The 12,519-nt window shown below is 41.5% G+C and overlaps 2 protein-coding genes across 2 annotated transcripts in view; both read left to right on the top strand.

Moving 5' to 3' along the window:
• Positions 1 to 5,364, top strand: part of PKD1L2 (polycystin 1 like 2) — a 31,091-nt gene extending 25,727 nt beyond the window's left edge. Inside the window, exons 36-44 of the mRNA XM_032447144.1 lie at positions 94 to 279; positions 1,063 to 1,390; positions 1,793 to 1,926; positions 2,240 to 2,367; positions 2,663 to 2,823; positions 3,226 to 3,436; positions 3,672 to 3,773; positions 4,302 to 4,433; positions 4,919 to 5,364. Of these exons, the coding sequence (XP_032303035.1) occupies positions 94 to 279; positions 1,063 to 1,390; positions 1,793 to 1,926; positions 2,240 to 2,367; positions 2,663 to 2,823; positions 3,226 to 3,436; positions 3,672 to 3,773; positions 4,302 to 4,433; positions 4,919 to 5,044 (1,508 nt within the window). The 3' untranslated portion in view covers positions 5,045 to 5,364. The remainder of the gene's footprint in view (positions 1 to 93; positions 280 to 1,062; positions 1,391 to 1,792; positions 1,927 to 2,239; positions 2,368 to 2,662; positions 2,824 to 3,225; positions 3,437 to 3,671; positions 3,774 to 4,301; positions 4,434 to 4,918) is intronic.
• A 1-nt stretch (position 5,365) lies between these two features.
• GCSH (glycine cleavage system protein H) lies at positions 5,366 to 11,023 on the top strand. Its single transcript, XM_015874133.2, has 5 exons — positions 5,366 to 5,527; positions 8,007 to 8,086; positions 8,926 to 8,989; positions 10,167 to 10,298; positions 10,888 to 11,023. The coding sequence occupies exons 1-5, from the start codon at positions 5,407 to 5,409 to the stop codon at positions 10,983 to 10,985; spliced, it is 495 nt and encodes a 164-aa protein (XP_015729619.1). The 5' UTR covers positions 5,366 to 5,406; the 3' UTR covers positions 10,986 to 11,023.
• The last annotated feature ends 1,496 nt before the right edge of the window (positions 11,024 to 12,519 follow it).

Genomic DNA, 12,519 nt, shown 5'->3' with positions numbered 1-12,519 from the left:
AATCATTCGCACAATCTATTTTGAACAGCAGTGCTAATTCTGAGGTCACGTGTACTGATTCTTCTCGTGGGTTTTTCTTTTTTTTTTTTACAGCCTATCTGGGGTTTTTATGGATGCTGTTACTGGTTGCCTATGGGCAAAGAGATCCCAATTCCTACTACTTAAACAAGCATATTGAGAGCAGCTTTACAGCAGGATTCCGTGATGTCTACAGTTATAAGGATTTTTTCACATGGGCAAAAACTACCTTAGTCAAAAATCTTTATGGATCATATAAAGGTGCAGAGATTGTTTTGATATCACTTCAGCTTGCCAGATTCTGAAACATGACCTTTTATACCTGTCTCCAACTTGTATGTGCGTATTTGACTGGAGGAAGACGCTATGAGTGTGTAAGACTAATGTGAATATTCATAAGCTGAATACTAGTGGATAACAAAAGCTCCTGCATTCCGACCTCAGGTTCCACCTGGCTTGACATTTATCTTCAATACAGTGCTTAAGTTTTGCACTGAGTTTTTTAATGTTTCACATTTTACATTACCCATTCTATGCCCATTCTGGTTTAATTCAGCTTCTTTCTGTCACCGAGGAAAAAAGCAGAACGGCAGATAGATGGCACTATAAAGCTTTCTGTCTCTGCACTCCGCCTTAGGTCAACGTGAAGGATAATTACACAACATCATGTTTCTATCTGGCCATAATCATTAACAAATATTAGCCATTTTCAAACTCACGTTTTAGAGTACTTATGAGCATACAATGGTGTGGTTGATGCTTGGACATGGCACTAACCAGCTATGGTCAAGTGTGAACACTGTATATGGCTACTCTGCTCCAGGCAGGTCGCTTTTCTCCTGCAGACCTGTTTCCTTCTCTATGACATACAGACAGGTAATGATACTAAACTGTTGTCTATGGATGTTTTCCAAGAATTCCGTTTAAATCAATTCAAGTTTGGTTTGGTTTTTTAATGTATAGGAAAATATTAATGCATATCAGAATGATAAATGAGATGAAGAAACATTAGTCATAGTTCTGTCTCTTCCATTTCCCATTTAGGGTTCATTACAGATGGGAACTCCAAGCTGGTGGGCAGCGCTCGAATTCGCCAAGTGAGAGTGAAAGGAGACACCTGCCCTATTTCACCCACACTCCAGCATGTGATTGAGGAATGCCATGCTCCATACTCCCTACAAACAGAAGACACATCAGACTATGGAGAACACTGGAACACTTTGAGCTTTGATAACTCCTCTGACCTGAGCTCAGCCTGGCATTATCAGAGCCAGTCCAAATTGAGAGGGCAGCCTGTCTGGGGCAAACTGGCCATCTATGGGGGAGGGGGATATGTGATTCACCTGGGAACTGACCCTCAGAATGCCTCCAGGTAAAGCTTACATCCTGGTAGAATATTAGTGAATACACTATAGTAATAATGGTCCTCTTTGCTCTATGTAGTATTCATATCAGATTGCATTCTGAATTTTGCTACTGTGGATTACACCGAATTTGTAGATATGATGGTGATGACTTCAGACTTTATATTCTTATAATTTTTCTCCATGTTAGGTAACAACCAGATCAAAAATTACAACCTGTTTTTTTTTTTCCTAATTGCATGCATGGATTCCATATTTACATAGCTGCAGAAATACAGAATGCCAAAATAATAGTAAACATCTTACCTTGGGTGTGCTCCTTCTCTATGAAATGATGCACTTCCATCCTCCATGTGCTACAGCGTATGATACAGTATGAGTTATCTCACTGACTATATATTTTTTGGCAGAATTCTCCAGTACCTTTTCAACAACATTTGGCTAGACACCTTCACAAGAGCAGTGTTTGTTGAATTTACAGTCTACAATGCCAATGTGAACCTGTTCTTCATTGTAAGCCTGATGTTTGAAACCAACGCTTTAGGTGAGAACCTATGCCTGTATCAAAGCACAAAATTAACATCTGTAGTCTAATCCAAACTCAGCCTTGCTGGGATTACTATCATACTGCAACAAAGAGGGGCATTCGCAGCCCCAAAGCCTCTGACTGTCCAAAATTACTTTCAAAGAACACTTACAGGGCTACTCCTACAGTCAGGCTTAAATCTCAGTACAATAACTGGATTCAGACTGACACTGATGTGTGTATGGAGGTCTTATTAACGAATTAAATTATTTGAACGAAGACAAAAGGATGTAATTATTACAGCACTGAGTTGAAAATTGCTATTTTCCAGGGGCCTTCTTCACAAGCGCAGAGCTGCAGAGTGTCCGGCTCTACCCATACACCAACAGCCTTCACATTTTTGTTGTTGCTGCAGAAGTGATTTATTTCCTCTTTATTGTGTACTACATGATCGTGCAGGTGAGATACACTGGAAAACCCTGCTGACAGCATTACCTTCTGTCTTTCACTTGTGAAAGCTTTAGGACGGTACTTGATTCCAGTAGTGCTGCTGCTGACTTGCACTGGTGGAAAACTGAATCAGATCATGTATCTTCATTAAATGATAGGAAGGACACATTTTGTTTGGCAGGAATATCAAAGATGATGAGAAATTATGGTGTCTGCTTTATTGTGGAGGACATAGCCCTAATCTTGAGACGTTTACTGTATGATACGGTGTTGGACTGGAAAAGTAAGGCTCCTGTTTCCACAGGGAAAACTGATGAAGACTCTGAAATGGAGATATTTCCACAGCAAGTGGAATCTCCTGGAGATGGCCATTATACTGATTAGCTGGAGTGCACTGTCAGTGTTTGTGAAGAGGACAATCCTTGGGAGCCGAGACATCAGCTACTACCAGGAACACAAAGAGGAGTAAGTAATAAGCCCAGGAAGTACTAACTGAGCTCCCAGTTCCCTGGCTGCTACAGGACATCCAAGCAAGTAAATCATCTGCTTTGTTCTTTCCCATCAAGAAGCATAGGGCAGAGGACAGCAATACTTAACACAGAATGGAAAATAATAGCATCTACTGGAAAATGGTCACACAAGAGCAAGCACACAGAATCACGGGATAAATCATGGAAACAAAACATAGTTGTGTACAGCTGAGCTTTTTGTGTGCACACAGCAGGGAGCAGAGACAGAAACATCCAAGCAAAAACTCAAGTTAGCTCTCCACTGAAAACAAGTTCAGAGTGACTGGCTTTCCCAGAACGTATGCGTTCCCAGGTTTCTGTGAGATGGTCTAATACATCTTTTCTTTGTTTCTAACAGCTCTGTGAGCTTTAATGAAACAGCAAGAGCTGATGCAGTTCTTGGCTACCTGATTGCTTTCCTCGTGCTTCTCTCCACAGTGAAACTGTGGCATCTACTGAGGCTCAACCCTAAGTTAAACATGATCACCTCCACTCTAAGGAGAGCATGGGGTGATATCTCTGGATTCATCACTGTTATTGCAATCATGTTCCTCGCCTATTCCATTGCTGTGAGTATGACTGTGGTTTCTCTTGTTTTCAGTCAGCACTGAGATACTGACAGGTTAAATGAATTGTTTCTGAATGGGGAAAGCAATGTGTCTTTGAAAAGTAAAACTGAATAAAGCTGCCCATCTAAACATTAGGCTAAAAGACTGGGTACTAATTCCTCCATATATGTGAAGGCAGTTGATTTGCAGCAAGGACTCTGACTACGATGCAAGATACGTCTTCTTTCCTTTGCAGACAAACTTGATATTTGGCTGGAAGCTCTGCTCTTACAAAACTCTCTCTGATTCAGCAGAGACCATGGTCAGTCTTCAGCTGGGAATCTTCAACTACGAGGAGGTATTCCCTCTTGATTTTGAGTTTTGGCATAATATTTTTCAGCTCTACATCCATTCAAGTAGTTAATCCCCAAAACGTACTCCTCTGCTCTTTAATTCCTACACAACCCTTACCTGATATGTGCCCTGACAGTCTGTGTAAAGACACTCCTAAATAGAAGCCCACAGACATGTTATGTCTGCTTTGATAGCTGGGACACAACTGAGCTGGTTTGCCAGTTTTCACCTCAAACTTCCATACCAATACATTCAAATGCAAACACTTAAAACAAGAACAAAACACAGAGATTGCCCATATTAATATTTCACATTATATGAAATATTTCATCTTCTTTGCACCATATTATATCAAAGCCCGAAAGTAACTAAAGGAGAAAATCTATTTATAAATGTATGATATATAAATATAGCATAATTTATTACGCACAATGATTTTCAGAGGGACAAACTCCTAATGGCGTGATAGCTGCTTGTATGTAAGCTCCCTTTTAAAATCAGAATGTGATGTCTTACCTGATTGATCTTTCAGATCTTGGACTACAGCCCGATTTTAGGCTCCTTCTTAATTGGATCCTGCATCATTTTCATGACGTTTGTGGTGCTGAATCTCTTCATCTCAGTGATTCTGGTTGCTTTCAGCGAGGAGCAGAAGCACTATCAGGTGTGTTATCTCAGCTCTCCTGCTGTTCTTTAACATCAGTCGTGCACTTAATCACAACATAGGTATCCCACCACCTGATGAGACCTATGTAAACTCAGTATTACTTTTAAGAAGTCAACCTATTCCCATAAAGCATGTTTCAGATTTGCCAGAATTACTCTGTCCATTCCTGTTCAGATCCATAGCCTGGCATTCACACACTAAATCCAGAGCCCCAGCTCCATTGAAATCAGTACCAAAATGGCTACAGAATCGATGAGGCCTTTACAGCTCCTTTTAACAGTGTCACTGAGCACCTGGTCTGTTCAGATATTGATGGCATTGTGTGAAATCCACGTTGGGCATTAGGAAACATTCCTTGTCAGAAGGAGCAGTGATTTAGTGGCACAACTGTGCAGGGAGGTGGAGGAGTCACCAACCATGGAGGTGTTAAAGAACATCTGCTCCTGGCTCATCTGTTAACTGGTCCCTTGTCTTTATTTCAGGCTTCGGAAGAGGAGGAAATCGTGGACTTAATGCTCATGAAACTTTTTGGTTTCTTTGGGATTAAATGCAAGCAGGAAGAGAAGACGGGCTGTAACGATCAACCAAAACAACCCGTCAGCAATTAATGGCTAACCGTAACGAAAACGCTGCTTTGTTTGTTGGCTCAATATCGTGTTTTGTAACTGCCAGACTTGGGCTATCGTGCTTCTGACTGGAATGCTGTACGTAGCCTTGCAAACTCTTCCTGATTGATGCAATTGTAGCTAAAAACTCGCACGAAACGTGAAATAAAGCATCCCATGAGCATCAGTACGTGTTATTAATCAACACCCAGCGTTATCTCCCTCAGCAGGGCACACAGGGAGCTGCATCCAAACCGCTCCTACCCTCACCACACACACCGACATGGCGGCGCTCCAATGGCCGCCTCCATCGAGAGGCGGGAGCTCAACGCGGCGCCGCCCCCGGCCGAGGCCGCCCGGTAAAGATGGCGTGGTTGGCGTTGTGGAGGCTCGGGCCGGCCTTGGTACCGCGCTGTTCGTGCCTCTCTGTCCGCCCGCAGGTCCCCGCGGTGAGGAGGCTGAGCACCGGCTCGCTGCTGCTGTCCGGTGAGTGTTGGAAGGGCCGCTATGGGCCCGGTGTCAGTGCAGCAGGGTGGGAGGGCTGCAAGGGATCCCCTGCACCGGGCACGGCGCTGAGGTTTAAATAGGAAGGAATGACAACACAGAAATGCTTTGTGTTGTGTTTGAGCTGCATCGTGCAGGATGGAAGGGCTGAGAAGCCCGGGTAGGGAGCTGCAGCCTCTCAAGATGGCTGGAGAGCTGTGTATGATTCCAGGGGCACAAAGAGGAGCCCTGACACCGGGGACCGATGGGTCTGACCGGGTTATGTGCAGGTTGTGAAGGTGTGTGTGTGTGCAATGTGCTGCTGTGCACAACAGAAATGCTGGATAAGTGATGGCTACCACTGACAAGTTTGCTCCCATACAGCCCAGTAACTCGCTGTTCAATGCCTGCTGCAAGAAACAGCATCCATCGTTATTTGCTTCTATCACTAATCGAGTTGCTTAATGTACCCGCTGCTTTAGATGTAACCTGATGAAATAACACGAGCTGTGCTTCCGTTTTAGGCAGAGAGGAAAAAGTTTGGTATGGCTGATTGTGGAGGTGTGAGTGTTCCTTCACTCTTCAGGTCTATATTTCTGAAACACTGAACAGAGGCAGGATGAACCATTTAGTTCCATTTAGAGGTGTGAGTTTAGGATGTGCTCGTTAAGCTGAAACCAAAGCCATGCTGCAATGAATGAAGCTGGAGAACATGAAGCTGCTATTGTGGCAAAGGACGCTCACAGAGATTTGCTGTGCTCTGATGTCTGATATCCCTATATTTTGATCTCTTTCACGTGCAGGTCATGTAAGCTCAAAGTTCAGATTTTGAGATTACTCATTAACTCCTTCTCATTTGACCCGGACTTTATTTACTTTATATATGTGGGCTTTACCACATGGTTAGAATTTCTCATTTTAATCTTTGTAAAAAAAATAAAACTATATATATCCTATGAGAAGCATACGAGCATTTGGGGCTATTAAGAACATATCAGTATCTAACAAAGCAGTGAAATTTGTTTTCTCTTTTCCTTCCCCATAATCTCACCTTTTAAACAAATCTTGCACAATATCATTGTCCAACATAGAAAGATACTGGCTGGCTCCTCTGTGATGTGCATGACGTTAATGTTCAGCGGGGGCTTGAGGTCTTGCGTTGTTCTGTTCTCATGGTTCATTACTCATTTCCTATGAAATCCCTATTACCTGGGGGTTAATGCATTGACCTAAAGCAGTTTGGTTTCTTCTGTTCATTAGAACATGTCCTGAGAGATTTATGTAGATGTTAATAGCGCTAGATGAAATTCTGTGCTCTATTTGAGTGATGCTGTGTGGAAAGATGCCTTATTTGCATTATACTCGGTCTGTTTTGTATGCTCTGCTTCTGTATATTGTGCTGCCACAATAAATATAACTGTGAAACTTGAGCTGCCATAAGAGAGAAACTATTTGACCTCTTCCACACGTTCAGCCCATATAGATGAATCACAGCAACTGAAACAGAACATTACTGACTAAGCATGAGGATTTTACCAGACCTGTAGTGAGGATTTCTGCTTTCTGTTATATGTGAACCAAGGAAATAAGGCTTTGATGTCAGGAAGAAAACTGCTTCAATTTCTTCTTTTGAATGTAAAAATAACTGCTGCTGGGAAAAGAACATGAGCAGCCCTGAGTCTCACAGCCCTACACTATATGCGGAATTTTAGGGCTGCTGTGGAAGAGATGTAACAGTCTTACACACGCACATCTTAGAACTATTCAGAATGAGTACTGTGTTGTTCTAAGAGTATTAACATCAAATTCTCTTAAGTAACGTTTGCCTGTTTGAATGGCCCCATTAATTTTACCTATATTGATTGTGCCTGTTTTTACATATATCAGTGATGACATTGAATGGGAGAAATAGACAGTAGAGAACACGTGAGGAGAGGGAAGGGATTCAGCTGCCCGGAGCAGGCAGGCTGCAGCTTCACCTGGTCACTCTGCTTCATGTTTTGAATGGGATGCTGCAATGCTGACACTATCATGTTATTAATGCTGGCCTTCTGCCTGCAACTTTGTTATTCCTGGGAAGGAAACACTAAATATGCTTGGGAAGACCTCAAGGCATCATAGAAAAGGTTATTACTGTGAGCAAAGTAAAGATGTGTGCTTTGGATTTGTATTTTACGTTTGAACTATTCCTTTTACCCCCATGGTTGACAAGTTTCTGGATGATTGCATAGGATCTAAGGCTGGCTGTGGGGCAGAACCCTGCAGTGAGCTGCTGCTGTGTCACTAAGCATGTCCTGAGCTGAACAAAGTGCTTCTGTAAATTGTATTTGCTGTTTGTAGCATTTTCCAAGGGGGGTTGGGGAGGAATCAAAGCACCGAACCTCAGGGGAAAGCAAAGCAAAGCAGCAGGGTTTGTAACCAGTGTATTGTGTTTAAACAACTTGCCACTGATTTCTGAAGTATCAAGTTTGTTTCATTGTAGCCCGCAAATTCACAGACAAGCATGAATGGATATCAGTCGAAAATGGCATTGGAACAGTAGGAATCAGCAATTTTGCACAGGTATTGATCAACTCTCTCTTTTCCTACCCAAGTCTGCAATATTTACTTACAGATACCTGCTCCTGTCCTTGCTCTTTGGATAGCTGCTGTTTTTTTATGGTTGTAATTGCATATCCTATACACGCAGAATGAGGTTTTTGGACTTGGCACCGTCACATTATTTGAGAAGTGGGCGCTGTTTCAGCATTCTGATAGATTCTTAATCGGTTTAGATCGAGCCTGTGGGGAGCTGAGTGTGATGGAAACTTAATGGTTCAAATGAATTCAAAACTGCATTTATTACCACAGTACTGTAGGCCTTGGGAGTATGTGGCTGTGGTGAAGTCAGATTCCACTTGAACATGAATGTGGTGCAATTCCTTTGGCTAAAAAAACCTATTCCATGCTGAAGTGTAACACAGTCTATATTTCTCAATATAAAATAGTGGAGGTAGGGGGGAACCCTTTGGAGTTTTGTTCTGCTCTGATACAAGCATGTGATTTGGAGTAGTGTTGGCTGTGCAGTTAGCTGTGCTGGCTGGTGCTGAGAAGATAAGCAGATGCTCTTTCTCATTCTGCCTGAATAAATCTATAGATGACATGCCTTACAACTCAGCCCGAGGGTTATTAACATCATAATGGATAACAGTTAATTTGGCATTTGGGTCATGGTAACCTAACATTTTTGTTTTAATTTCAAGTTAAGTGTTTAAAAAGTAGAAAATGCACAATCTTTAAATAACATCTACATTTACACAGGGTTCTAGAACCACATTTATGCTGGTTCTAGAGTTACTGTGTCAGATAACTCCAACTTACAGTTTCTTTAATGTAAACTTTGCATTTGTTTTTCTTTTCAGGAAGCATTAGGAGATGTTGTTTACTGTAGTCTTCCAGAAGTTGGGACAAAATTGAATAAAGATGGTAAGTTTCAGCTCTAGTTCCACTTCTAGCTTCTTTTCAAAGTCAAATTCTATTAAGTAATCTTTATGTTTGTTAACACCATTACACGTCTGGATGCAAAACAGAAGCAGGTATTTCTATGAATGGAGATGATGGCTTTCATTGCCAAGTCTCTGAATGCATGTCTGGTATACTATGCGTGATAGTAGAAGGTACCTACTTTTCAAGACCTTTATTTAAAATCAAACATTTTTAGGTATGTTTTTTGGTACTTCTATCTGTATTCTGCTTTAAAGCACACCTGTCCCTGTATATACACAGAGCACTGCCTCACTGGTGTGTGAAAAGACTGTCATTAGCTTCACACATTGCAGAACAAGAGTGTAAATGTACTGAGGTGAAGCAGCAGGAGTTTTTCTCCCCATCCTTCTGTATCAGGCTGCTCAGGCCACAGCTGTTACATCACACTGAATGGTGAATGCTTTACAGAAGTTTTGTGTTTCGGGTTCTAATTAACCAACTTGTAGCATTATCCGAAGGAATTTCATTTCCACTTCTCTTTTCTACCACTTGCAGCTCTAATCCCAAGCTTTCTCAGAACGTGCTGTTCTCTGTCTCCTGTCTGCTTTTCTGACCACTCCACATTCCCCAGCCCCTTTGTTTGTTTATGGTTTAGAGCTGCTCTTGTCTAATGTTGCTGGGGGCCCTGTTTCCATAACTGCATATGAAATAGAAAGGAGAGCAGAGCAGCTGGGTGATGCTTTGGAATACTAATGAGTGTTTTCCAGTGAGTGCAAATGTAACAGCTGATAGTGTTTCTGAAGAACAAGGGAGCTCCTCAAGTTCTATTTTGTAACCAAATTAGGCACTAAAAAAGGTCTACACTGTAAATAGAAGGCTCATTTAGAAGTCTTGCAGCAATAGCTGAATGGGATTCCTAACTGTGTCAGCTCACAGCCAATGGATTAGCCAAACGTAAGAAATTTCTGTTCCTCCTGTAATAGCCAGTGCTGTGCTACTTCCCTGCAGGAGCTCAGTGCTGCTGTCAGTGATGAAGAGATGGTTACTTCCACTCTTTGATAGTTTTCCTCCCTCAGTATAAAGGCTCTGCTTTACAGCCATCACTACAATGTCTGATTGAAACTCGAGTGCTTTGTGAATTCCTCTTAAGAGTGTGAAATCTTGTTCTGTATTTCAGATGAATTCGGGGCTCTGGAAAGTGTGAAAGCTGCCAGTGAGCTCTACTCTCCTCTCACAGGAGAAGTGACTGACATTAATGCTGCCCTTACAGACAACCCGGGGCTCGTCAATAAATCTTGTTATCAAGATGGTAAGATGATGTTCTTATCTTTCAATAAAAAACAGCACCTGGATGTTGGCAGTGTTGCTTATGATCACATCTAGGTCTGTGATTCTTAGTTCTTCCAAGTTAATGGTATGGAGGCTTAAAATTGAATATATTGAACATAGTCCAAGCCCAATAAAATTTATTGCATGATAATACTATTATAGTCTTATCTTTGCTGACAACTTCATCGCAGTGTGTTCTTTTCAGATGCACTGAGGTTGAGTTTGAATCTCTTTCCCCTGATGTTATTTTTCATTCTTGATTCTGTAACAACTCACGATCCTGGTGGTCAGGATCTTTTCCTAGACAGTCCCTTCCTAAAGCCACTGTAAGAGACAGTGCTGAACTAACCCATCTGACTCAGAAGGCTCCTTCAGGTTACTTGTTTGGTTTTGCTGTTGTTTGTGTTTGCTTTTAAAGTATTGCAGTGCTGTTTTGCTGCAGAGGAAGTGCCCTTAATTCTAACAGTGTGACAGAGCTCTGTTTGAGTGCTGTTCTATGGAGGTAACATGAGTGAACCCTTGGTGCAGGCTATTGGCAACTGTTGTTCTTTTTAACTTCCCAATTGCAGGTTGGCTTATCAAGATGACTGTGGAAAAGCCTGCTGAACTTGATGAACTGATGAGTGAAGATGCTTATGAGAAATACATAAAATCCATTGAGGACTGAGCTGGAATAATGAAATAAACCCATATAAAATATTTCAATGCAGTCTGTCATTGATCACTTGAAGTAAGGAATATTGAGTTTTGGCAAGCTGAAAATTATCACTAATGTTCACATACACGTGCCATAAATAATTGCAGTGGTAAAATGTCTAACATGTGCCTACTTGTAAGGGATTTTTATTCTAGGCTGCCTGACTTATATAACTTTAGGATACGAAAGAACAGTGCTTCCCTAATCTCCTAACCTCAGTTATAGTCACAAGGATGATACCAAAAGAAGAAAAACTACATCAGCTACCTCTTTGCATGATTATGTTGGGTTTTTTACTTCTTTACATAGTATTATGGAGATGGAAAACATAAAGAATTAATAAATTCAAATAATTCTGCCTTTATAAAGGTATGCTCCTTGTTTTGCTTTCTTACTATGCAAAGCTCATGCCCTGACCATTCAATGAGGTTCTTTAGGGCACTGTTTAGTCTGTATTTTCTTTTGTCTGGACTAAATAATCACCACATGTGTCACAGGTGGGTAAGGATTCTACATCATGTGCCTAGCAATTGTGAATGATTCTCTTTGAAAATCATGTGAGCAGCAACACTTTAGTACATAATGTTGCCATGTGTGCCTTTAAGATCACATAGGCACGCTGCTGTAATGAGGACATAGAATGAATGAGACTAAAACTTCCATTTTACAAACCAATAAACTGATTATATCAGACCTGACATTTAATGACTCCACAATCGTGCAGTCAAAGTTGATATGACATCTAAAGGTAAGTTTGAGTGGTATAGAGCTGTACCTTACAGAAACACAATAGCAAGGCAGAGGCCTGGAATACAGCTTTTCTTAAAAACAAGATTTGGGAAGAACAAAACCACATAAATAATAATAATTGGGGTTTTGAGGTGTTGATGTTCCAGTACTGCTGTGTGTGTAGATTGTTAATCATGACTTTACATCACGCAATGTTAAAGACATGTATCAAAGCACCATCATGCATTGTTAGTGAGCCATCATCCAATTTTAGACGATAGATTAAATAATATGCTGGGTCTAGTGCTAACCTAAGCACTGGAAACATGTTTCTATGAAAATATCATTCTGGTTTATCAGGAGCCTGTTGTGAACACAAAATAAGGACAATGTGAACTTCACTGTCATTAAATTAGCTGTAAGACAATTACCTAAGCCTCTCATGATTAGATTAGGAGTGTGGCAGATCTCAGTTTCTAATGCTCCCCCTTAACTGGAGTCTCCAGAGTTGATGTCCGGTGGGTCAGGACTCTCTTTGCTGCTGTTTTGTACCGATGGATCAGGAATTGGGATCTTCCTGTAGCAGTGGCTCTTCAGAACTGTACCAATAAGCTGATCCAGAGCGACCCTCAGCTCCTCAACCAAAAATGTGAGGCTTTTCTGTTGCAGTGCAAGAGCTAATGGAAGTGTCAGCACCTGCATGGCCAACCTGGGCGAAGAGAAGGACAACTATGAATGGTGCTTAGAGGAATGGCAGCACAGCTTCTCCAGCGGG

The sequence above is a fragment of the Coturnix japonica genome, chromosome 11 (genome assembly GCF_001577835.2).
Source record: "Coturnix japonica isolate 7356 chromosome 11, Coturnix japonica 2.1, whole genome shotgun sequence".
Taxonomy (NCBI): Eukaryota; Metazoa; Chordata; class Aves; order Galliformes; family Phasianidae; genus Coturnix; species Coturnix japonica.
This window is presented reverse-complemented; position numbering and strand designations above follow the sequence as displayed.